A 26805-nucleotide genomic window follows, 5' to 3' on the forward strand; every position below is an offset into this window, starting at 1 on the left:
GCACACAACCCGAGTACTCTGCAAATACGATTTCATATAATAAATCTACTCGAAAATATAACCTAATTGTTCTTCCGCAATACACAATCGTGCTCCGATGCTGGGCGAAGTCGAACTTTTCATCAATTTAATCTCGGCAAAAATGAATCTCAAATGATACTACAAACTTCTACTTGTGGTCTAACTAGCTGATTCGTGATTAAATTATGAATTAATATCGTAATATCGTATTTCATTATACTTACAAGTAACTACTACAGAGGAAATTCAAAGATAGGTACCATGGGAGGTAAATCACAAAACGAAATAATCCATGTAGTGAGCACTCGAACGACTTTCATCGTTCAAAAAGCTTCTTCGCATTTCAGTTTTTCAACTCTGAATTTCTGCCAACCCCTTCGAGTGGCTTAAAAATAGGTTTTTCTTTCAAAAATTCCCTTTTTTATAGTTTTTAATTTTAATCAAATTTTTTGAAATTTGTTCAGCACTTTTTTACGTTGAAGTACGCTTTTTAAAATTTACGAGTAGCGAAAGAAATGCTCAAAATTACTCATTATCAAAAAACAATCCCAATTTTAAAGATTATTATGGTGATTTTTTTTTGTTTAAAAAAAACAGAGGCGTGAAGAAGTGATAATTATGTTGTGGTGGGGGGGTGGGAAAAAGGGTGGGACTGAAATTTTCTCAAAGATGTGGTTCGAACAAATTTTCTGAAAAGGGGAGTTACTGGCTAATCAATTTATGTATTTTCTTTCTCGTTTTTGCAAAATTTCTGCGAGAACTTCAAGTTGGTTCTAAAATGGGTTAATGTGGTGATGGGGGGGGGGGGGGTTGGATGTCGGGAGTCGGGACAGACAAACAGGGTGGAATTGAGGCAAGATTTTGTATATTTTTTTTTTGAATTTGCCTTTCTTGGCAATTCTTCTTTATGTATTGCTTTGCTTGTTATAAATCTGTTTCTCCCTTTAAATGATTACCAACGGATTATTTTTTCTTAAATTTTTTCAATTCATTTGGACACGAGGTTGTCAGCTTCATTTCTGAGTGAGTATCAAAAGTTGGTAGGTAGGAAAATAGGTATCAGAAGGAGAATTTCTACACAGGTAGGTAGGATCAAATTACGTAGGAAATCAGGTATAATAAACCCTAACACACCACGTCAGCTTCTTGATAATAACAAAATTCATTCTCGAATAAGAATCTAAAAATTCTTCTCCTTAAAATAATTTAGAGCAAAGCCAAGAAGGAGATGAGATAGAAGATCTCATCTATTTAAATTTGTTCACAAAATCCAAAAATTCTAACTCAAAAGAAAAACGAATTTATCTCACACAAACCAAATCATCTTGGTACTTCAAAGATAGGTAAAAAGTAAAATCTCATATGTCAAGATATATCAATAAATTTGGAAAGAAATAAACTCGATTCATAATTGAACCATTTCAATTTATAAAGCAAATAAGGTGCACCGGGGCAAGTCAGAATGATTTTTCGCAATTTCAACTTTGACCAGCTGTTACTCCCCTTCTAATGAACCAATATGGATCAAATTTATTATGTAGGTTCCCATAAGGGTTCTTAACCTATGGTAAAAATTTGAGCGCGATTGACACAGTAGCCTTCGCTCAGTGGAATAAAATATAAACTGTCCTGACTTACCCCAATTGGGGGAAGTCAGAACAGGCTAAACTTTGCAGAGGCGTAGATCACAAACCGAGCGTCCTAGAAAACTTGCATAATAACAAAATTGTAGAGAATTTAATTCTCTTTGAGATCACTCTCATCAGATTTTCACTAGGACGCACGGTTCGTCCGCTATATGTGAAAAACTAAGAAATAGAAAGTCTGTATTTTAGACCAAATTCAAAATAAGTTCAAAACAACAACAAAATACAATTGAACCAAAGACATCTAAAATGAAACTGAATCGCGAAAATTTTTATGCCGTGATGAAGTAGGGGTAGTACCCTCAATTCACCTTTAGTGGCACTTTGCCAGATATAAACCTATAGGCGCTAGAGCAAGTTTTCTAACTTACCCCGAATTCCAACTTCCCCCGGTGCACCTTATGTAAAAAGCTAGTGTTGAGTCCTATTTGACTACATTATATGTACCATACAAAATATTAATTAAAACCATATAATCATGGTATATCTTATGGGACGTTTGTTAGCTCACCTACTTAGGTCATGGCAGAGCCATGCCTACACCAGCACCCTCAGTGCAGCGACTTAGGCTTCCATAGTTACCTTGATGAGCACTTTGAAGTTTGAATAATATTTAAAAATCACAAAACTCTGAACACAATTAAATTCTCAATTCAAATCATAATAGCTTTAATTCTCTTCAAAACATAACATCAAAATCATAAGAAAAAATAGGAAAAATCAAACACATATAAAAGCACACTTCTTTCTCGAAACGTGGTCAAAATACAAGTTATTGAGAACATAGAAGTTTATCTCGAACACTAGATATTTTTCCCTTTACCTCCTCCTAAGGCTGTAAGGTAATTTATGTTGGTAAATTATGGCGGGTATTTTATGGTATTTTACCATAATTTACCAAAAATCCAAATTAAACACTTTTTTTCCATCTTTCCTTCATAAATTTCCAAATTTCCATGGAAATTTATGTTTTGAAAGTTACCAAAAATTTCCCCCATAAATTTCCAAAAGATGTCCATGGAAAATTTCCTATAATCTCTAATAACACCTAAAACAGATCAAAATTTACTTCAGAGGCAGGTCAGAAGTTCAGAACTTCAAAGTCAAACTACAAATAACTCTTCATATCCAAAATGGTAAAATACCATAAATACCGTAAAATACCGTATTTTACCGCCGTATTTTACCAGCTAATAAATTACGGTAATTTAACAGCCCTGCCTCCTCCATTTATCTCATCCAAAGAGAATAATATTTTATCAGTAAAATACGAAATTACAAGGTAATACACATTTTACGATAAGAACCTTGTTTATGTTGTTTATTTTTAGGGCTGAGATATTTATTTACTAAAAAATATACTTATGCTAAAATATTCCCTATAAATACAGTGAAACCGCGATAAGTGCAAACTCAAGGGACCAGAAAAATTAGTGCACTTATTGAGTTTTTCACTTAAAAGGGTTTGCACTAAGCAAGGTTATTTTTTCGCAATTTGCACTTATCAAGGTGAATAAATTACGCGACAAGTACCTCCTTTTTTTTACTCAATTTTGATGATTATTCATTTGATTTTACGTTACCTACATCCATTTTCTGCCAACTTTACCTGTTTTTCAATTTTACACAATTTTTTTTTGGACATTCTACTATTTCAGTGTAAGTGTTGGAGGATTTTTTGAATATTTTCTACATGTTTTACTCAATTTTTCAAATTTTTAGTCTAGTTTGAATGATTTTCACTAAAATTTCGCCAAATTTATTGAACTTATCGAGGTACTGTTGAAGTTATGGGGGTGAATTTACATAGTAAATCGACTGTAGGGACCGGGGATTAATTTTGGTTGCACTTAACGTGAATTTTCACATATTGAGGTTGCACTTATCGCGGTTTCACTGTATTTCCAAAAAAACGTGAAATATGTAAAAATATTCGCTAAAAACCCGAAATATGCAAAAAAATTCCCTTACAATATGAGTATCATTTGAAAGAGAATTTCATTCCCTCTTTCATTTTGTTGATATTATGTGATATTTTATATAAATGAATTAGAAATTCTATCATTTCCATCAAAATTAGCATAATTTTTGATTTTTTTAGAAAACAAATTTTTCATTTTTCAAATTTCAATTTTTTGATTGAAACATTTTTTTTGCATTTAAAATTTTTTTTTTAGTTTCAAAATTTTGCCTGCTTTGTTAGTTTTTCTTAAAATATTCTCCAAAAACAGTGAAAATTGCTGAATATTGCCAAATATTCCTTTAAAAAGCCCAAAATATGCTAAAATATCCATTTATGCCTAAAATATACCAAAATATTTTCTAACAAATGGGGCTCAATCGACTCGAAATTTTATGAAACGTAAAACTATGTTGGATATACCTTATCTAGTATACTACAAAAAATTACGATATAAAATATTTTTCTCAGCCCTATTTATTTTAATGCAGAAAAATATGTATCATCATAATCAAATTCTATGACCACCCAAGAAACATGTATTTTGATGTGTCACATGCCCGTATGTGAGAGGATTTTTCGACTTTCCCCCCATAATCCACCTCCCCTTCCCCCGTCATAAATGATTAATTTGGAAAAAATGTCTCATTTTGAAAATCATTACTGCTCTTTCCGTCAGTATGGCTTACCAGGGTTGTCTTTCAGCCTGTCCGGCCTTTAAAGGTCGCCTAACTTACCTGTTTAGCCTCATATGGTTGCCTGGCATCCTGTCTGGCTGTCCAAAGATTGGCCATCTGCCCTCTCAAGATCATTTACTCGTTTTTCTGACCTTCTATTCGAGGTCGTTTGTATTTCTGTCTGGCATTTCAAGGTCATTGACTCGTTTGTCTGACCTCTTAAGGTCTTTGTTTCATTTGTTCAACTTCTCAAGGTCCTCATAGTCTGTCTATTTGGCTTCTTAAGGTCATTGATCCGTCTGATTGGTCTCTCAAGGTTACTTAATCTACTTTTTTAGCCTCTCATAGTATAGTCTGTCTGGCTTCTCAAGGTCATTAACTGACCTGCAGTATGGCCTCTCAAGGTCGTATATATATATATCTATGTCTGTCGATGGCTTCCTTAGATAATTTACTGGTGGGTCTGGGCTGTCAGATTCACTGACCTACCTGCCTAAATTTCCAAAATTGTCTGTCAAGCAACAAATGTATTCATGGCTTTGAATCCCAGCAATTTTATAACTATGCTTTTTCAAAGTAGTAATCAGCTTAAAAAAATGAATATTTTAGGTACCTCTACCTACCTGATAATTCTCTGCACTACGAACGTTCGCAAGCGTAGATATTTTATCGTTCAAATATATTTTTTCGATCATTTGTATTCATTTATTTCGAAAAAATGAAACACCTACGTTACAGCAATATGAAAAAAGCAGTCTTACGTTAGGGTGAAATTTAGGCACAATTCCTCGAAGAAGAAAAAAAATCCAAGGATAAAAAATTTTCTGACGCGTGTACGACTTATATATTAATAAAAAATCGCATATCACGACGAATAATAAAATAAATGAAATGCAAAAAGGAAAAAAAATTTCACTATATTCATCAAAAATATGTTCAACGTCGAAATTTCAGTTAGAATGAAATCTCCAACTAAGTATAATTCAACTTCGGTAAAACACAATAGTGATGTGAAAAGACCGTGTATGTAGTAATTTCATTTGGTATGTTTTTCTGTTCCTTTTTTTTTGCCTCTCAACTCCCAGTGGAAACGAATACACTGAAAGATATAAGTTCGTATTTCATCTAGTTGGAAATTCTTATAGTTAGTAGAAAGCCTTATTTACGTAGACGTACGCGTACTACGAGTATAGGTATAATACCTCGAGATAAAAAAAATTCCGAGATAGAAAGTTTACCCAGAGAAAGAAATAAGGTGAAATGAGGGGTGGTTGGGAATGCATAACGATCGTTCGCGGTCTTCGACGTGGTTCAATGTTCAGCACCTATTTAACCCATTTATGCGAACTTCACGAGTATGAAGAGAGACGATCTATACTCACCACGTTCATGGAACACAAGTGAACGACTGACTGAATCATATGTTCGACTTCGGATTTGTAATCATTATCATTTCTACACTTAGCCGACTTCGGAAATTTTTTTATCAAAATTTTACCAATAAAATAATGTGAAATTTTAAAGGTGAAAAATGAAGGATGTGGACGAGTGTTTTTTAAGTAAATTGAAAACGTTTGATGGCGTTGTCCTATCCGATGACGCTTCTTCTTCTGGACTATGTAGTAACGTAAATTTTTACATAGATAATAAGGAAAACTTTGCGGATTTTTTAAAACACCTAAAAAGAGATGGCTACGAGTTCAGCAAGAGAAATTCTCGCTGTTTGGAAGGCAAGTATCCAATTTTTTTATTTTTTCAGTGCTTGTATACTTTTATGTACAATTACTGTTCTCATTATGTCATTAACAAAACCATAAATTTCAATTTTCATTTCATTTTGTAGGTTCTGTGCAAACTGAAATAAATGCATTAGATGTAAAAATCCCATACTTTGATCATCCTTTCGTAAAAGTTCAAACCTCCTACTATGAATGCAGTCACGGTGCGAAGTATTTTAAATCAAAAAATGATAATGTGGTAAGCTAATTGTGATATTATAATGACATATCTACACACTTTTCATGTTTCATTACTTTCACTGATTGATGTTATTGTTATGTTTGATAGCAACATCAAGATCATCCGGTTTGTAAAAAAAAGAAAAGATTCCGAATTCAAGACACGAAAAAAATGAACTGCCCTGTTGTTATGAAAGTGACTCGAATTGTATATTTCCCCAAAGTTGAATTGAAAAAAGATGTTAGCTCTTTTAAAAGGAAAAAAACCAAGGTATGGTGTCTATTTTGTATTGTAGTATTGAAAGTTCATATAAAATGAGATTCCTAATTTTTCTTCTTCTACTTTTAATAGATGATGAACGAAGTACGTAGAGTATTGCAACTGTCCGGTGATAAAAATGGTGAACTGGAGGGTAAAGAACGGTATTACTGCACGTTTTCGTTGCCAAGCAATCACAATCATCCGATAATGACCGCTTATTTGAATCAAAAATTGGACCCTTCCATCCAAGAAGAGATTAAAAAACTTGTCGAAAATGGTATAACAAATACGTACTTCGTGAAAGCTGCCCTGAAGAAGTTTGTATCTGAAATGCCAAATGGAAATAGCATACCTCGGATGTCTAAAGCGTTCTACCCATCCATTAAAATCATTTCCAATTACATCGCTAAATTTACGTTGGAAAATCGAGTAAGCAACATCGATCAAGTTGCATTGCAATCAAAAGTGAATAAATGGGAAAAGAACAAGTCCTGCAGTATTTTCTACCGTCCGCATGATACTGAGAATGATTTTTTACTTTGCTATCAAACTACATGGCAGAAACAACTATTGAAAACGTTCGGTGGAATCACTCTTCTAGATGCAACTTACAAAACTGTGAAATATGCCCTGCCAATGTTTTGTATTGCTGTCAAAACGAATGTAAATTATTGTATCGTCGGAATGTTTATCACGCTCTCGGAATCTTCTGAGAAAATAAAGGAGGCTCTCGAAATATTTAAATCATGGAACCCAGATTGGAATCCAGAATATTTTGTAGTCGATTATTCGGAAGCGGAAATTAATGCTATAAAATCGGCATTTGGATGCTACATTTACCTATGTGACTTCCACCGAGAACAGTCCTGGGGAAGATGGACAAAAAAACGTGATAATTTAGATTATGCTTCCGATGAAGATGAAATTATGGCGATTTTTAGAGCATTTGCGAACTGCAAAAGTAAGTCAGAATTTGAGGAGAAAATTGAAGATCTCAAATCTAATGACGTGTTTATTCGAAACCCAAAAGCACTTCGTTACTTCGAAAATACCTGGTTGCCTGTCAAAGAAATGTGGATAAGGTGCTTTTTTCCTGATGAATTTGTATTTAAAATTTCCACGAATAATGGGATCGAATCGCAATTTAAAATGCTAAAATACGGATACCTAAAAGTTCGTAATGTAAACACCTTAAGCGAGTTAATGACGTTAATGATTGAAGAAGTTTTCTACGATTTGCTGAATAAATACACCCAAAAGAACTCGTCGCTTTATCATGGTTATAAACTGTATAACAAAGAGATTCCTCATTTTCTTCAAAACCGTCCGAAGCCATTTATCAAACACGTCTGTAAACGATATGACACTGCTGAAGAGTACTCTTATGATTCAATTCTCTTTGAAGGTGGAAAATTGAAAGTTCGTAGCAAAATGAATCCTCTTACTCTTTATGAAGTAGATTTTACCAAACCATCTTGTAATTGTGAAGATTTTTGGCGATACCGGCTTCCATGTGTACATTTCTGTGCAGCTTTTCTATACTTACCGCATCTGCTCTCTTTTGAAGATTTGCCTGAAACGTATCGAAACTCTCCATACATCACGATCAATAAGGATTTCAACCTATTTGAAAATCAACCACAATGCGATTGGAATGCTGAAGCTCATTCGAATTACCAGTCTATTGAATGTTGTACTAATACTGCAGAACTTGGCTCGGATAACATGACGAAGAATACAAATGTGTTCGTTGAAGAAGTTTCCTCAGTTAATGTGAATGAGAAAAACCAAGCTCAAGACGATGTTGAAAATAAAAAGAAAGAAAAAAAAATTCGTAATATCCGAGAAATCTGTAAAATGTTGATCGATAAGACATATAACATGAGTTATGAACATGATAAAGTTCAAGTAATTGAAACGTTGCTTCAAGAAGTTGATGTAAAAATGAACGAGTTACAATCCTTTGAATTTTTACCTCTACGAAGTATTGAAAACAAGAAAAGAGGACCAGGATCACAGCTGCGAGACCTACCTAAACGAAAACGATTGAAGAAAACCAAAGCTGCCGGTGAAAATGATGCTAGTGCTATTGCAATGAATCTAGTTATGGAGGAAGCTACACCAGTGCTGATTGAAAGCACTTTAATCGATAATATATTAGTCTAATCCGCAATATGTTAGTCTTGTCTCTTATAAGTTGAAACGTTATATTTTTTAGTTACTCAACTCTAGTAATAGACATCAAACAAACTATTTTATTATACTCACTTATTATAGGTACCTTAAGATTTAAGAATGATTAATTCTAATCGTTACCTCAAATTTTTGTACCTTTTATTATTTTTAGGTATACTTCTGTTTCGTTTTTCATTTATGATAATTTAAGTCTACCTATTTTGTTACTTTCGTTTATGATTATTGAAAATTCAAGTCTTGTAATTTTCATTATTGGTGCCGAAGAATGATTATTTCTAATCGTTACCTCGAATTTTTGTACCTTTTATTATTTTTAGGTATACTTCTGTTTCGTTTTTCATTTATGATAATTTAAGTCTACCTATTTCGTTACTTTCGTTTATGATTATTGAAAATTCAAGTCTTGTAATTTTCATTATTGGTGCCGAAGAATGATTATTTCTAATCGTTACCTCGAATTTTTGTACCTTTTATTATTTTTAGGTATACTTCTGTTTCGTTTTTCATTTATGGTTATTTTAGTCTACCTATTTCGTTACTTTCGTTTATAATTATTGAAAATTCAAGTCTTGTAATTTTCATTATTGGTGCCGAAAAATGATTAATTCTAATCATTACCTCGAATTTTTGTACCTTTTATTATTTTTAGGTATACTTCTGTTTCATTTTTCGTTTATGATAATTTTAGTCTATTTCGTTACTTTTGTTTATGATTATTGAAAATTTAAGTCTTGTAATTTTCATTATTGGTGCCGTAGTGTTACCTAAAGACCTAAGACCTAAACTTTCAAGTGTTTGATTTTCCAAGTCATTATTATTATTATTATATTGGCAGTTATGTACTTTTATTTTTATTAAAGAACTGTCAGAAGTAAATAAACGCAATTGTTCATGATATTTCAAATTTTTATCAATTTGGGTACTTTCATAAAGAAAAAAATACGTGAACTCTTCTCTATTCATTGAAATAAAAAACAACAACTCATATGTTCGAAGTGCGAAGAAAAAAGAACGAATCTGCACTGATTCTTCATAGGCATGTTCCATGAACGTGGTGAGTATAGACCATCTCGTATGAAGAGATTCCTCACGAGGTTTTGGTTGCGAAACGTTGACCTTTATACGATGTATTTTTTTTTTCAAATTTCCTTTTTTATTGCCTCTGGTTTTAGAGGTGGAATTTTCTTCGATGATATTTGGTGAAGGTTTTTTTTTTATTTTTCAGGTGAACTGAAATGGTAATATTTGGTTTGGTTTCAACTTTTGATGGTTTTAGGTCCTCGAAAGATATGGAAATATGTAAATTTCTCTTGAGAAAATGAGATTTATGGCTGGACTCCTTTTTTTTTTTTGCTTTTTATTCGTTGCCAATGTTTGGCTACGTGCTCTTATCAACAGGTGTATTAAGTGAAAAAGAGAAGCAGAATATTCTTCGTTAAGGTTTTTGATTGCAATATTAATGATATCCCTGAACACAAATATATAGCTTTAGTTTTTCAAATTGACCTCACCCATGGCCCCCAGATGGTAAAAAAAATTGAGCGAAATTGAAGAACATGATTCAAAATCATTTATCGGAAATACATAACACAATTAAACATTGCAATTTATTTACCTAATCCTATTTTTTTAAAAAGTCGATTGTGACTGCCTACTTGATCAATGACTCGATACACTTTTTTTTTGTTTTGTTTGGGGGGGGGGGTGTTTATAATTACAAGATTATTACACCCGTAAAAAAGGGGGGTTAGATTTGGTTTGTTAGGTTGATGTTTTTTATTAGGGAGATGAATTTTTGTATTTCAGAGGGTTCGTCAGGGATAGTAGGTGGATTATCTTTTCTCTGTAGAGTAAGTCTGTTTTGTTTCAGTTGGGGACAGTTGAAAAGTACATATGTGTTGAATGGATGTGGGTTCGTTTCTGCAAAATTGACATGGGGGTTTTGGTTCTTTTTGGTATAAGTGATTATGAGTAATTTTTGTGTGGCCTATTATTAGTCTAGTAATAAGGATTTCTTCTTTTCTGTTCAGGTGGCCTAGATTTTTCCAGGGGAGGGTTGTTTTTTCATGTTGGAAGAGTTTGTTTGAAGTTTGTTGTGACCAAAAGTTCTGCCAGTTGGTAAATGTGTTGTGAGTGATTAGAGATTTAATATCATCAGGAGTGATAGAGGTAAGAGGAGAGGGGCAGCGGCTGTTTTTGCTAATCTATCAACAGTTTCGTTTCCAGTGATGTGATACCTATGTGGCTGGGAACGTACATGAAGCTAATTGAGTAATCATAATTTTGGAGGTTAAAAAGGGACTTCTGTATGTCTTGGACTACGGGATGGTCAGAAAAAATGTTTTGAATTGATAGCAGTGAGCTTAGTGAGTTGCTTTGGATTAAGAATTTTTTATTTTCTGATTGAATGGAAATTATATCTATTAGGCAATGTTTTATGGCAGTGAGTTCAGCAGTAAAAATTGAGGCACAGTTGTGAATTTTGAAACTGAGAACTTCGTCATTAATTGAGTAAGCATAACCAGTATGAATGTTAGAAATTTTTGAACCATCTGTGAAGCATAAGTTATATTCAGTATAGTTTGATAACAGTTCTAAGTAATGACTCTTGATTAATAATGGGGAGTGATCATGTTTTGGGTAGTTTCTTAAATAGAATTCCATCTGTATACTCGTAGATTTGAGAGACCAAGGGGGATAAGATATTGGTTGATGGATAAGGTTTATAAGGTCAATTTGTAAATTGTTCATATTTTTGATAAATTCTGGGATTAGACCTGAACTATGTAGGAAATGCGGAGAGCTGTAGACATTGAGTGATTTTTGAAGAGGGCGAGATGGATTATTTGCAACAGTTATTGAGAATTTGTTAGTCATGAGAATTTTTCTAAAATCAGGAGGAAGCTCTGTAGCTTCACAATAAATGCTATCAATTGGAGAAGAATAGAGAGCACCTATGCAGATGCGCAGGGAGGAATTTTGAACAGTTTTGAGAATGTTAGTAGTTTTATTTGAGAGGTTTGTAAAGCATGGACTTCCATATTCAATTTTACTACGTATCAGAGCTTTGTACAAGTGGAGTAATAGTTGGCGTGGGTTATACTCTGGATTTTTAACAATTTTTAGTAAATTTAGACGTTTGTTAAGTTTGAGCTTTTATGTTGAGAAAATGAGGTGTCCAAGTAAGTTTTTTTTATCAAAAGTAAGTCCGAGGAATTTGGTAATTGGTTTAAAACCTAAAGGATGTCATTTGAATTCAAGGATAGGTTCTAGGTAAGTTTTATTTCTCTTGGTAAAAAGTATACAGTGAGTTTTAGATTCAGAGAATGTTAGTCTGTTTGATTTAGCCCATTCTTCAATACAATTTTAGAGTTTTTTGGATCATTTCTGAGGCGAAGTTATTTGAGCGTATTGAAATGTTTATATCATCTGCAAAAATTCTTAAGGAAAGAGGTTGGGGAATAATACTACAGATATCATCAATTAGGAGTATAAATAGGATGGTGCTATGCACAGAGCCTTGAGGGACTCCATTTTCAACATCAAAAAGTTCAGAGTATGTATTTTCAATTCTGACTCATAAAGGTACAATTAGACAAAAAGTTTTGAATAAAGTAAGCTAAATGTCCTCGAATTCCTATAGAATGTATTTTTTGAAGTATTTTGTATCTCCATGCTTTGTCAAAAGCCTTTTCAAGATCAAAGAAGACTGAGAGTACAAATTCTTTATTTTGAAAGGCAGTATTGATTTCCTGTGTAAGACTAAGAAGATGGTCCAGAGTAGATCTTTTTTTCCAAAAGCCACTTTGAAAAGAACTGAGGGAATTTGTAGAGTCAATATACCAAGTAAGACATTTCATAACTATTTTTTCTAGAATTTTACATGGGACAGAAGTTAAGGAAATAGGCCTGTAATTGGAGGGAAAGTGAACGTTTTTCTCAAGTTTAAGTATGGGAATGACAGTTGCAGTTTTCCACGATTGAGGAAAGAAATCTGAAGACCAGATTTCATTATAGAGGTTTAGTAAGTCATTTTTTACGGGTGGGATTTATCGGCACGACAGTTTAGGGTGTTTCAACAACGAAAATAGGTGGTTTTCACGACGAAGTAATATAATGTCCGGCCATATAAGAATTGAACGACAATATAAAAAAGTCAGCGACGGAAAATAAAAAGTATCCCGACGGCAGTCAACGACAGGTTTAAAAAAAGTTCACGACAGATTAAAAAAAATTCACGACATTTTTGTTCATCAATTTCACGTCCATCTCGAGTCTCTGGAATCCCAAGTACAATCCGAGTATTCATTCAAATTCAGTCAAAAATCCTCGAATTCGGAAAATTGTCATGATTTTTAAAATTTGGGTTACATGAAACCCCCTCCTCTGAAGAAGGGTTCACACGGAGTCAAATTACTCATAGGATCTAAGAAGTCAATGTGATGATCAAATGTATTAAAATACTATTTTCAAAATTTTGGAGCATTTACTTAACCCCTCTCCTTCTCTCGCTCGATCCCAAAAATTAAATTTGTGTACTTTTCTGTCAAAAAAATTGTCAAATTCGGCAAACTTTAATACATAAATGAAAAAAGCTTAGGACACATGAACCCGCCCCCTCCTCCCCCAAGATTCTTATTTTTTGGAGATTATGAATTAATCTAGCTACTGGGAGGTATCTTACCTCCCTTCTTTCCTTCCGTAAGTCCCTCTTAAGTGTTTTGTGTCTCATTTATCTTGTAAAATTCAAAGGTCATTCTACAAGTACTATTGTCGGGAATTCTTTTTTTTTGGCGTGCAAATTGAATATCTCTGTCGTTACACTACCCGTCATTCAAAAACCTATTAAATTCGTCGTTCAAATCACTTATGCCGTCGTGCATTTATGGCTGTCGTGCAAACACCCTATATTGTATGGTTCGAGGTTATCAGATGAAAAATCAAGTACCTACTAAATTTTCAGTTTGGTTTTTGATTGTTTGAAAAGCTTCACTATAGGAACTTGTTGCTGAGACTTTGGAAAAAGATTGAGCCAGGGTGTTGGTTATGTTATCTAATGAAGTAATAATGTCATTGTTGTGGAGAAGATATGAAATGTCAGATGGGACATAGCAGCCTTTTAATACTCGTATTTTTTAGTCCACATTTCTTTTATACTAGTACTGTGAGTGATATTCAACAAAAATTTGGTCCAACTATCCTTTTGTCTTGATAGATTAGTTCGGCGAGCAATTGCTCGTTTTTTCTCAAAGTCTATGAAATTGTCAGTAGAAGGATATTTTTTGAATTTTCTTAAAGACCTTTTTCTTTCTTGAATAGCAATTTTCAACTCTGGACACCACCAGGGTACAGATTTTTTTGGGACCTTTGAAGAAGATTTAGGAATGGTTTTGGTAGCAGCTTGAATGATTGAATCAGTGAAGTAGGTACTGAACAGTAGAGTCAAGGTCTTGACAAGAGAAATCTAATGAAAGGACTTCTTTATTAAAATGAGACCAATTTCCCTTATCTAATATCCATTTTGGAAACTTTGCTTTTATGGGATTATGAATTTGGTTTGGAATGGAAATCGTCGGCTAAGTGCGAAAAGGTGCCTCGTGAAATTTGTTACTTGACACCTGTGTAAAACGGTCTTTCCACTCTGAGCACCATCTATCAATCCAAATGTTCAAACCAAAAGTTATGTTACCTCAAGGCACCCTTCCCATCACCGAAGATGCCTTTAGATTTGAACTTGGACTGATAGATGGCACTCAGTGTGGAAAGGTAGTTTTACACAGGTATCAAGTAACGAGTTGCACGAGGCACCCTTTTGCACTTAGCCGACGAAATGGTAATGGGAAAATGATCACTATGTTGAAGATCATCTTGGGGGTTCCAGTCTAAAAGATGTGAAATATTTGGAGAGCAAAAAGTCAGATCAATATTTGAGAAGGTACCATTTGATATATTAAAGTGAGTAGGTTTTGAAGAATTGAGGAGAAAAATATCATTTTTTGATAAGAATTTCTCTATAACATTACCTCGATTATTGTTAGAATTTGATCCCCAAATTTTTGAATGAGCATTAAAATCACCAAGTACAATGTATGGTTTAGGTAATTGTATGAGAAGGTTTTCTAGTTCTTGTAAGGTTATATTTTGATGAGGGGGAATTACGAGTCCAAGTATTTTTTCACACTTGATGCTTCTACGTAGTTCCTACTTGCTTAGCCAATCTACGTAAGTACATACATATTTTTGGAACCATTAAAAAGAGTGTATCATGAAATTGTTTGACGAAGTAGTTAAGCATCTCGAAAAATTCACACAGTAAAATTATTTATTCTACGAGTGCGGGGGAAAAATTACACGCTACAAAGTTATCATAAAACGTTCATGCGTTATTTCACAATTTCACACAAATTAGTCCAATGGTATGACACGGGTTAGTATAAAAAGGGTATAAGATGACGAAAAGGAAGACTGAAGGGGGAAACTGAGTGAAGGATTGAAATAGGTCTAGTAGCTCTGGCTGTAGCACGAGTTTTCGAAAACGATAGGCCTATCGATAACGTGAATAACGTCTATACGCAAATTTGCCTTCAAAGGAGGAAAAATTATCACGTGTTATCGAAATCGGACGTGTCTAGCGATGCGAGTATTTGCTTGTCGATGTTTTCCTCTTGGTTGATCTCGTCGTATCGATCGAATGGGCCTATTTTTGCGTTTTATTTACACAATACCTACGTAAGTATAGCAGTGTTTTAAAGAAAGAGAAAAAAGTAACAGTGACAGAGACAGCAGGGGGAGGCAGGGAGACTGAAAAGATCTAGGTTTCTTTGATGTGACACTTTTGTTCATAAAATAAAATAAGAAAATTTTCCAAAAATACTGCGGCGTAAGGAGTATAGTCTTTTTACCGTATGTCAAAATGTCAATTTCATTTCGCACCGTGGTGATAAATAACATCCATCCTCTATTTTAGTTTATATGTTCGAGCAGAGAGGATCTCCTTATATAAGAGAAAAAGAAAACGGCGACCGTATTTTAGAAATATCGCTCGCGTTTTTGAGAAAACACCAAATACTCGTAGTTGAGAGGGAGAGTGAGAAAGAAATACGAAAACGAAACGAGTCGAAGGGAACACTCGCACAGATAGCGAATTTTCGTACATTCCTATTTTCCCTCTTCAAATATCGGTTCAATTTATCTTTTTTTTTTCACCCGAAATAATTCAATCGAGCTGACAATTTTCTCAGAAACGGCAGAATTTTCGCGATGGTCCTTTCTCTTTTCGAGAGGATTTTTTTCTGCTGCGCTGATTCCCACTAAGTACTTTAATAACGAGACGTGTTCGCTTTTTTTTTCTCTCTTTTTTCGATACATCGAAAGGCTTTCTTTTTCGACCGGGTCCATTACCGCGTATAATATTGACACGAGTGACCGACGTGTAATTGGGTATTTTTGAATATGATATGGTATGAATTTTGATCGCAGTTTTAACCTAGGGATTTTCATTTTCGATCCCACGACCCTTTTTTTTTCTTTTTTTTACTCGTGTACCTACTCTTCTATTGTTTTAAATCTATTCGAACAATTTGGCACGTTTGCTTTTTTCTACGCGCCGAGTCGAGGTTTAGGAATTCGTATATATTTTCGAGGAAGCGATTTTTAAATTAAATTTTTTTCTTGGATTTTTTTTTCGACGTTCTTGTTTCCAACAATGTCGTCGTTGTTGTTATATTTTGTGTTCGACGAGAACGAGACGCGACGCTGATGTTTTTTCATTGATGTTTCATTCCGTCTACTATTATGAATCTTTTAAAGGTGGTGAAATATTCAAACGGCTTTGACGTTTTTCACGGGTCTCTTCTCTTTGGTGATAAGGCAATTTTTAAAAAATGTGTTCCTTTTTCGCCCTCCCCCTCGGTCTCCGCCCACGTGTTTCTAATTCTGATATTTTAGGTATCTACCGGTTTACGCCTACTGCCAATTATATTTGTATAAGTGATTACTTTTGGAGAAATTTTCCATCGTGAATGTATTTAATAGCGTGTTGAGTGTTTTCTTTCGTCTTAATGTTTGGATAAAGGACAGTTTCCTTTTTATTTTTCGTACACTGCCGGCAGACAACAAGGATTTTTAGGCCTTTTTAATGACGAGAAGATGAGAAATTAATGGAAAATTCTCCTTGTGATGGATACCATATGTTTCGTATCGGAAAGTGAGAGTAAATGAAAATAAAAACGATGGGTAGTCGGAAAAATTGTCTGGTTGAAAAGCGAAACTTTAACAATTGTAGTAAAAGTAGGAGCCTTTTAAAATTTCTGACAAAAAAACGAAACTTTTGACATTTTTTAAAAAAAGACTAGAGTTTTTGGTTTTTTACGAAAAAAAATCACAATTTATAGCCATTTTAATGAAACACGAAATTTTTTGTCAATTTTTAAAGTGCGAAAATTTTTGATAATGAGTAAGTACTTACCTTAGTATCTTAGTTTTAAAAAAACACAAATTTGATTTTTTGAGAATTATTGGCAATTTTGTGAAATACTTGACGAGAATTTGAGTCAAAAAGAAAGGACTTTGAAAACTCAAAAATCAGTCTACCTTATAAAAAAAAAACTCTCACGCATTTAGCGTGAGAAAACCGACTTTTCTTCAAATAAAAATCTTTTATCCTACTAGGTAGTAGAATAAAACACTACTTTATTCACTCTCGCTAGTCGCTCGAGTGATCAAATGCGCGTTTTCTTCCCACGTTTGGATAAAATATGTTATTCAACTAGTGAAATAAAGTGATTTTCGACGATTTTTAATTACTTCCCTCGCTCTGCTCGGGAAATAAACCTCAAAAATCGTCAAAAATCACTTTATTTTACTAGTAGAATAAAATACCATTACAAACGAATTGATTCACTTTTTTTGAAACATATTTTGTACAGTAATTGATGTGATTATAATCGAATCGAATCATTTACGAACGATTGGCGATTAAATAAATTGCTTGATTTCTTGGTGAATCAGTTCACAAACGGATCGATTAATTTACGATTGATTCGGTTTTTGTGAAACTATTGCATAGAGATTGATCTCTTTGCAAGCGAAGTGAATTAAATCGAATCAATTCGAATCATTCACAAACGATTGGCGATTGAACAAACTGATTGACTTCTAGATGAATCATTCGCGAACGAGTTGATCAATAGTTACTGAATCACTCGCGAACGAATCGATTCATTTCTTCAATTTTTGATGAATCATTGGCGAACGAATTGATTCGTATAAGTTACTCGTTCGCGAACGAATCAATTCATTTACTCAATTTTTGATGAATCATTCGCGAACGAATCGATTTGTATAAGTGACTCGTTGGCGAACGAATCGATTCACTTACTCAATTTTTGATGAATCATTCGCGAACGAATTGATTCGTATAAGTGACTCGTTCACAAACGAATCGATTAATTTACTCAATTTTCGATGAATCATTCGTGAACAAACCGATTCATTTACTCAATTTTTGATGAATCATTCGCGAACGAATCGATTTGTATAAGTGACTCGTTCGCGAACAAATCGATTCATTTACTCAATTTTTGATGAATCATTCGCGAACGAATTGATTCATTTCTTCAATTTTTGATGAATCATTGGCGAACGAATTGATTCGTATAAGTGACTCGTTCGCGAACAAATCGATTCATTTACTTGATTTTTGATGAATCATTCACGAACGAATTGATTCGTATAAGTGACTCGTTCGCGAACGAATCGATTTATTTTCTCAAATTTTGATGAATCATTCGCGAAAGAATTGATTCGTTCAAGTGACTCGTTCGCGAACGAATCGATTGATTTACTCAATTTTTGATGAATCATTCGCGAACGAATCGATTTGTATAAGTGACTCGTTCGCCGACGAATCGATCTGTTCAAGTGACTCGTTTGCCAACGAATCGATTCACTTACTCAATTTTTGATGAATCATTCGCGAACGAATTGATTCGAATAAGTGACTCGTTCACAAACGAATCGATTCACTTACTCAATTTTTGATGAATCATTCGCGAACGAATTGATTCGTATGAGTGACTCGTTCACAAACGAATCGATTCATTTACTCAATTTTTGATGAATCATTCGCGAACAAATTGATTCGTATGAGTGACTCGTTCACAAACGAATCGATTAATTTACTCAATTTTTTATGAATCATTCTCGAACGAATTGATTCGTTTGAGTGACTCATTCGCGAACAAATCGATTCATTTACTCAATTTTTGATGAATCATTCGCGAACGAATTGATTCGTTTGAGTGACTCATTCGCGAACGACTCGCTTCATTTACTCAATTTTTAGTGAATCATTCGCGAATGAATTGAATTATTTTTTGTGAATCATTCGTGAACGAATTGATTCATAAATTAAAGAATCGACCGATTCGTTGGCGAATGGTTCTTTCCAAAAAATTTATCTATTCGTTCATGAAAGATTCACCAAAAATTGAGGGTCGTATTAGTTTTTTGTAGGAATCGTTCAGGCCTAGTGAGATTTCAAGTTTCATCGAAATCGATTCAACCGTTTTCTAGGTAATGAGATTTAAAAAATGTTGAAAAAAAAATTGTCGCTCGATAAACTTGGAAGCTTTGAACTTGTGGAACATGATGATGATAGCGAAATGTCCGGCTAGAGTAGTCTAGTTGTGAAGTTTCAAATTTGATCAAAATTTTCGCAAATTGCTCACTAGTCAACCTGGCTGCTGATGCATCTTTCCATGCTTTTTAAATTCAGCCTCATCTGGTTCTGAAAATTTTCAGCCAGTTGGGGGTAATGCCCATGGTTGGAAAGAACGAGAAATTTTTTTAAAAATGTAGTTACAGTTTATGCATTTCTTTGATGTACCTTTTTCAGCTCGAAAAAAAAAACAGTTTAATTTTTACTCGAATCGATGTAGGTAAGTAGGTAGGTACCTATAACTTTGAAAATTACTTCAAGTTTTATGCTGTTCTTTCTTGTTCGAGTTTACACCACGATTAAGATAGAATTCGACGATGACCAAATCTAGCCTGCCTACAAGAGAAAAAACACGAAATTTACCCTAATTCGAAACTTTTCCAACTCAATTTCAACCCACTAAAGATAAAATAAAAAATAATTTTAAAAAACTCGCTTATTGTCATGATCTCACCTCAAGGGCTAACAACAAGTCCATACAATTTAAACAACCGAGTACCTGTAAGATACAGTCGCACAGAAGGAAAAACAATTCAAACGAAAAACAGTAGAAAAACATAGTAGCCTTATAGGCCTTTAAGGCCAACCCAATTACCAAAGTTTAGACGAAAGGAGACGCACTCCCTAGGCAATACTTCGACAAAACGTAAACTACTCTACTTAAAAACTTGTAAACAGGGGGCAAAAACCTTAATAATCTTTCAATACAATCTTTTATACACATTTTTTTGAAAATTTATCAAAAATTCTTTTTTTTTCAAAAAAAAAGAAAAGGAATCTCCCTTGTAACTTTTCCCTCCGAGCTATAGGCATTTGTTTCATTAAGAAATCTTTACACTGCTTTAAGAAGAGAATCTTGGAAATATAAATTGCAGAGAAAGTAGGTATTTCTCGACTGTACATGAAAGAAAACCCAAGTGGAACAATTTTTAACTGTAATATTGTGGAGAAATTTTAATCCGAAACCACAGAGTTGAGGAAATCCCATTCGATAGGTACTTCTCCCTTCTGTCGAATAAATTATTCGATACGGTTACTCGACTTGGTTGTTCAGTTGGCGTCGTGTTTGCTTTTTCACAACGCTAGACGAAGCAGTACAAAAATTATCTTTTATTCTCAAGATCACCATCAATCACCAAAGGTCGTCGGATCGAGTTCGAGTTTCTTTTCGAGGTTTTTCAAAAACTTCTAATCTTTCTATATCGAAGCATAGATACCACTTGGAAGATATATTTTTACCCAAACTGTACTCTCGTACATCAATATATCGAGAACTTGCAGTACATTGTTCAAAGGGACCTAAATCCTTGTTCGGTTAACATATCGACTCGAATTTTATTTTATTTTTCATACTAGGAAATAAATACTCGAGAATGACACCAAGATCGTTAATTATTCCAATTTTCCTCCACGAAGGAGTCCTCTATTTTATCCCACAAAAGTAGATCACTAGGTTTTTGAGTACTCTTTTTCCCCTTTACTAACAGACAAAGATGCTCTTGCAAAACTTTAAACTTTTTTTCAATACCTCATCATTCCTCCCTGGTATAACTTGGCTACCTACATATAACATCGAAACACAACACGACCTCATTTATAGGCATTTTTCTTCTCCTTGCAACTCCAAAGTTTATCCTGTTTCACATTCCAACTCGACTTTTTCATTAAAAAAGTTTCCTTTTGACGACTAAATTAAAAAATTCTACAGTTTGTTTTTTTTCTTCTTCGAAAATACCGATTCTTACATCTGCTTGTATTTTCTATACTTAGGTACCTACCTAAGCTTATATAGAGAAAAACGAAAGAGAAAACCCAGTCTGTGAAATGTTCTCTTTTCAAGAAAGAAAATCCTTTTAAAGTAACGCCGGTATTTGGAAAATGTTTATTTTACCTCCCTCGACTGTTTCCGCATCCGTTGCAATGGCGAGTTAAAAATTAGAATTTATCACACTGTAAGCCCCGACCAACGCAATCGTATGGAAAAAAAATCCCCAAATTATATGATACGCGCGATGACAAAATGAAAAATTATATAAATAATAGACTAGCGGCTAAAGGAGTTATTATAATTTAGATGGAAAAAGATTTCACCCGCTGAATATTATATATATACATACCATACCCGTCGTCGACGACGAGTAAACTATACGGATATTTATTTTTTGTTTTTAAAGGTTTATTTTTCTTCCTCGTCGAATTCTCCTTGAAAAATAATTCGAAAGGATTTTTTTTTTGAAAATAAATAATAACTAGGCTATACAACATATTGCAAAATCTTTCGATCGAGGATGAAAATTGAAAAACAAAATGAAACAAAATGAAAACGAAGACAACTTGTTGATTTATTCTCGATATGAGGGTAAGGGAATGATGTGAGTATATTGGTGAAAATTTTAAACATCTCTTATTCTGAAACCTGGGTGGTGAGGATTTTTAATGCTTTTTGCATTTTACGTGAATTTTTGAAAAAAAAAAAAAATGCAAATTTTCAAAGATGGCTGTAATTTTTAGAGATTTTTCTTCTAAAAAAAAACCAACAGTTTTACTCTGATCTAGATAGAGGTGAAAAGAGTACGCAAAAATTCATCACCAATCAAAATTTCAAGTGCTCAAGTGCATTTTTCGAATTTTGGTGAATTTTTAAAAATAAAATTTAAGCCAAAAATGAGAAAAAATCAAAATAGAGCTAGAAAGCTGAAATTTGGGATATACCCTATTTTCGACATGCCAAATCGATTGGAAACGGTTTCTACCTATTTTGAGCAGTTCTGGAGCCTCCAGCAGGTTTTTTAAACTTGAAATTTGCACAAAATTTCATCAAATAAAGTTGGGAATCCGAAATTCACGTTGTACTCCAATTTAAACACGTTATCAAATCGAATGCTGATGAGTTTAAGTCGTTTTTGGAGACTCCAGTGACTTTTTGAAAATTCCTAGAGCCTTCAACTGCAGATTTTTGAAACTTGAAATAGTCTTAAAATTTACAAAACATCTTCCAAAAATTGACGAAAAATGCGAATGGCCAGCTACAACTTTGGGAACCATCTTTTCTAGCCACAGTTCGAGCTCCTTGGGGTTTTTGGTCGATTTCGTGTCTAAATACCCAAAATGGTATTTTTTGAGCCCAAGACTTTCAAAAAATTACCCACAAAATGGTCGAAAATGTGAGAAACTCGACTTGTGACAAAAAATACCATTGTGGGTATTTGGACACGAAATCGACCAAAACCACGAGAAGCTCGAATTGTGGTTAGAAAAGATGGTTCCCAAAGTTGTAGCTGGCCATTCGCATTTTTCGTCCATTTTTGGAAAATGTTTTGTAAATTTTGAGACTAAAAAATTACCATTTCGTGTACTCAGGTTCAAAATTTTACCCGAACCCTAGGAAACTCGACGTATGACTCGAAAAGTTGATTCCCAAAGTTGTAGCTGACTGATTGACCAATAAAGATGCTCTCCCAAAGTCATGACTGCCCAATTACATTTTTTACCATTTTTGGAAAATTTTGGGCTCAAAAAATACCTAGCATTTTAAATGAGTAGACTCGAAATTGTGCTCAAACCCTGAGAAACTCGACTTGTGACAAAAAAGTACAGTTTCCAAGTTGTATAGCTGCTCAGTCACATTTTTCGACCATTTTTGGTCAATTTTTTGAAAATTTTGGGCCCAAAAAATGCAATTTCTGGTACTCAAGCTCGAAATCGCACCAAACCCCTAAAAAGCTTGAATTGCGACTAGAAAAGATGGTTTTCAAAGTTGTAACTGTCCATTCGCATTGTTCGTCCATTTTTGCTGAATCGATTGGAGGGTATTTCTCAAAAAAGTTTGAAAACCATGCAACAGGTGATTTACTTGAATACTATTGACAATTGAAATTTTTTCAGTGGTATTGTGTAGATACCAACTCGGGCATCACATGCATATAGTTTAACGACCCCCAACCCCCCCCCCCTCCACTATGGGTCAAGTCCCCCCAAACCCTGAAAACGCCATCGTCATGGCCTGTAACCACTTAAATTTTTCAACTTCATCTTCAAAAATGAATTACACTATCACTTTTTCTGAAAAAAAAAAAAAAAAAAAAAAAAATGGTACATCAAGTATATGATATGAGAGTAAATGACAGAACTGATACATATAAATTTTTGGAATGATACTTATACCCTGAAACCGGGGTCATAAAGTGATGTAACCAGTTTTTTGTCCATCGCCGTGGCCAATTTTTGTTTATTTTTTCCTGGCTCTCCTATTCGACTTTTTTTGCGGTGAAATGGCTACACTGTATTGTTTCAGTGATAGCAGTACAGTGCCCATTTCACAACCATCAATCAAATACAGTAACCCGTTCTCCGAACGGTAATCTGTAAAAATTGTACAGATTACCATTTTTCAGATCCATCGCCGTGGCTTATCATTCTCACGTTTAAAAGAGACATTTTTTTCTTGAAAAAAAAGAAAATATTCAAATAGTAAGTACTTGATGACCACAACTTTGAAAATTGAAAAATCATTGATTCTATTACCGGTAAAACAAATTTTAGTTCTTTTTTTCTGACGTCGTGGATAGTACAGTTTGGTATTTCGTCGTGGCTATCGTGATTTTTTTGTCCACGGCGAAGGAAAGTATCTACTTTATCATGTTTGAATACTCCCATTGAAATGTACCTGGTACCTACTTCATCGATGAACTTTTTGTGAGCTAAAGCTACTAATAACTGCTCCAGTTATACCTACATATACCTACCCAAAAGTAGTGAACAGCCTTTTTTTTCAACATGTGACACCAATTTTTTTAAAGCCCCTCCCCCCTCCCCTATTGAAGATGACTTGGGCCTGAAGTCATTTTTGGGGTCCTGGGTATGCCTAGAATCAAGTCCCTTTTGAAAAAAATTCAAAAAAAGGTTTTCATTTTCGAAAAATTTTAGTACTGAAATTTAAACTTTTTTTGAAAATTACCCTGGAAACAATTTCAAGCCGTTTTGAGCAGTTCTGGAGCCTCCAACAGATTTTTGACATTTGGAATTTCCACAAAATTTCATCAAAAAGACAAAATTTACGCTGCACAGTAGGCACGTGTTAAAGTTAATTCGTACAGATTATGTGGAATTTTTTGAAAAACAGAAGTTTCTAAAAAGCCACTGGAGGCTCCAAAGTGGATTGAAACTGCTTGTAATCCATCTCGGAATTAATTTCAAAAATAGAGTATAAAATGAATTTTTCCTTTCTACCTCAAACGGAGATGGAAGGTTAATTTTTCAAATTTTCAAAGCAGTAGTTATGAGATCGATGGACAAGAATATTTTTCAGACTAAGATACCTCAATTTTGAAAAAAATAACGGGCACCTCATCGGCCATGAAGGTTCAAAAAGTAGCTGGAAGCTTCAAAATGACTTGAAACCACCTGCAGTCAACTTCTAGAGTTTATAGAATTATTTTTGGCTTTCTAACTTCATTTTTGATGAAATTTTATGGAAATTTCAAGTTTTAAAAATCTGCTGGAGGCTCATGAACTGCTCAAAGTAAGTAGAAACCGTTTGAAATCGATTTGGTAGGTCGAAAATAGGGTATATCCCAAATTTCAGCTTTCTAGCTCTATTTGGTAAAATTTTGGATTTTTTTCTCATTTTTGGCTTGAATTTTATTTTTAAAAATTCACCAAAATTCGAAAAATGCACTTAAGCACTTGATATTGCGGCTATAGTGATAAATTTTTGCACGTTCTTTCAATCTAGCGGTGTCCAGTTCAAAAAATTTCGTGCGAGTCCTGTGTTGAAAAGCGAAATCTGACCTGTCAATCAAAATAGCCGCCATTTTGTTAGTAAGGCCAACATTTTTTTTTTTTGTCAAATTTGCTGTAAAATGTTCTTTAGGATATCTCCTTTGAGAAAAAATCAGTCTCAGTGGATTGGTGGAGGGGGTGGGGGGTGCAATTATTCTTATTGTCATACGCTGGACTATTTCTGTATTTACGGCGAACTGGTTATGCAAATTCATTAACATATTTTTAAGGTGGTTTGCATAAATCCTGGAAATATCACTTAAAAGATAGGCTATGATTTTTTTAGAAGTTGATCCCGTTAGTATTTTAAAAATCCCTCAGAATGTATTCCCTTCCTCCTCAACGTGTTTTCTCCCCCCTCCCAAAATTGACGAGTCACTCGTCAGTAAAGAAATCATACGACACCGCTGTGAAATTACGAATTTGTACTTCGTACAAAAACAACTCGGGAAGCATACAACTTACGATGGAAAAGAGTAGGGCGGAGGGGCCGGGGGTGGTAAAATTTTCTCACCGGGGCAACTTGTCGTTGCGGCGAGTTGATCGACACCGTGAAAAAGAGTCCGAAAAAGCAAAACTTGGTTAACGAAATAAAAAAAGAGAGAGAAACAGAGCGATTCAGACGAAGAAAAAACCAAACAGAAACATTTTAATGGAGCATAGTTTTGTTTTAGACATTCGACAAATGTTGATAATGTTCGTTTATATTTCATACGAGCGAGAGAGACGTAGTACGAACCAGTAAGTGCGATGAAAAAAGAAAAGGGTTTGGGGAAAAAAATCGAATGAACGGAAAACTTAATTTGTTTGAGGGTAAATGGTATTTAATGAAAAGAGAACTTTTAATTTACCTCGATATAAGCGAGCGAGCGAGCAAGCGTTTAAATGTGTAAAAAGTTTGTATAAAAAATAACCAGGCTTGGTGAAAAATTACACCTCGCTTTTATCATCGCATCTCGTCCAAATTGCTCCGACAATTAGAATGTGGAATCGAAAATTTTTTTCTTCGAGCCTCGAGGAGGAATCTCACATTGTGGGGAAAAAAGCCAAACCGAGTTTATAAATTTGAATAAGCGAATCATTTCGACGCCAACGTCCTAGATAAAATTTAATTTTATCTAATATACTCGCACTGCTGCAAGGGTGAAATATTCATGGTTATGTCAAAAACTCGTTGTGTTGTTTAAGTGGTGTGGTGGTGGAGATGGTATAATCTTTTCAGCAAATTTATCCTGCTATGAGGTATAAAAAGAGTGAGCCTGTTGAGAGAATAGTCTGGATTTTATTACGTGTAAATGGTTGGTAAAGGTGTATTAAAAAAACAGGTACACTGAAAATTAAATGTCTTAAAAACACGAAGGATGTGTAAGGGGTAGAAAAGTGTATACTTAAGGCACCTAGTACACTTACGTATGTTGTAAAATACCGTTCGCCGTCTTCAGCCAGCGTGCTAGCTTTTGTATTCGAATGAAAGAATAATTTTGAAATCTTGGGGATAAAATTCTTTTGAATTTTTTTTCTCTCTTTAGAGCTATAGCAAAGAATGAGTAAATTTAGGTATATACAGAAGGTCGTTGGTTTGAA

The 26805-nt window shown here is 34.1% G+C and overlaps 2 protein-coding genes across 5 annotated transcripts in view; both read left to right on the forward strand.

Moving 5' to 3' along the window:
- LOC135839787 (collagen alpha-1(XVIII) chain-like) overlaps positions 1–26805 on the forward strand; it is a 318681-nt gene that overhangs the window by 62372 nt on the left and 229504 nt on the right. The gene's annotated exons all lie outside the window — the stretch shown is intronic.
- LOC135840155 (uncharacterized) lies at positions 5677–8835 on the forward strand. Its single transcript, XM_065356530.1, has 4 exons — positions 5677–6034; positions 6148–6281; positions 6372–6533; positions 6615–8835. Exons 1-4 carry the CDS (start codon positions 5836–5838, stop codon positions 8688–8690), a joined length of 2571 nt encoding a protein of 856 aa, XP_065212602.1. The 5' UTR covers positions 5677–5835; the 3' UTR covers positions 8691–8835.

Source organism: Planococcus citri, chromosome 3 (assembly GCF_950023065.1).
Source record: "Planococcus citri chromosome 3, ihPlaCitr1.1, whole genome shotgun sequence".
NCBI classification, from domain to species: Eukaryota; Metazoa; Arthropoda; class Insecta; order Hemiptera; family Pseudococcidae; genus Planococcus; species Planococcus citri.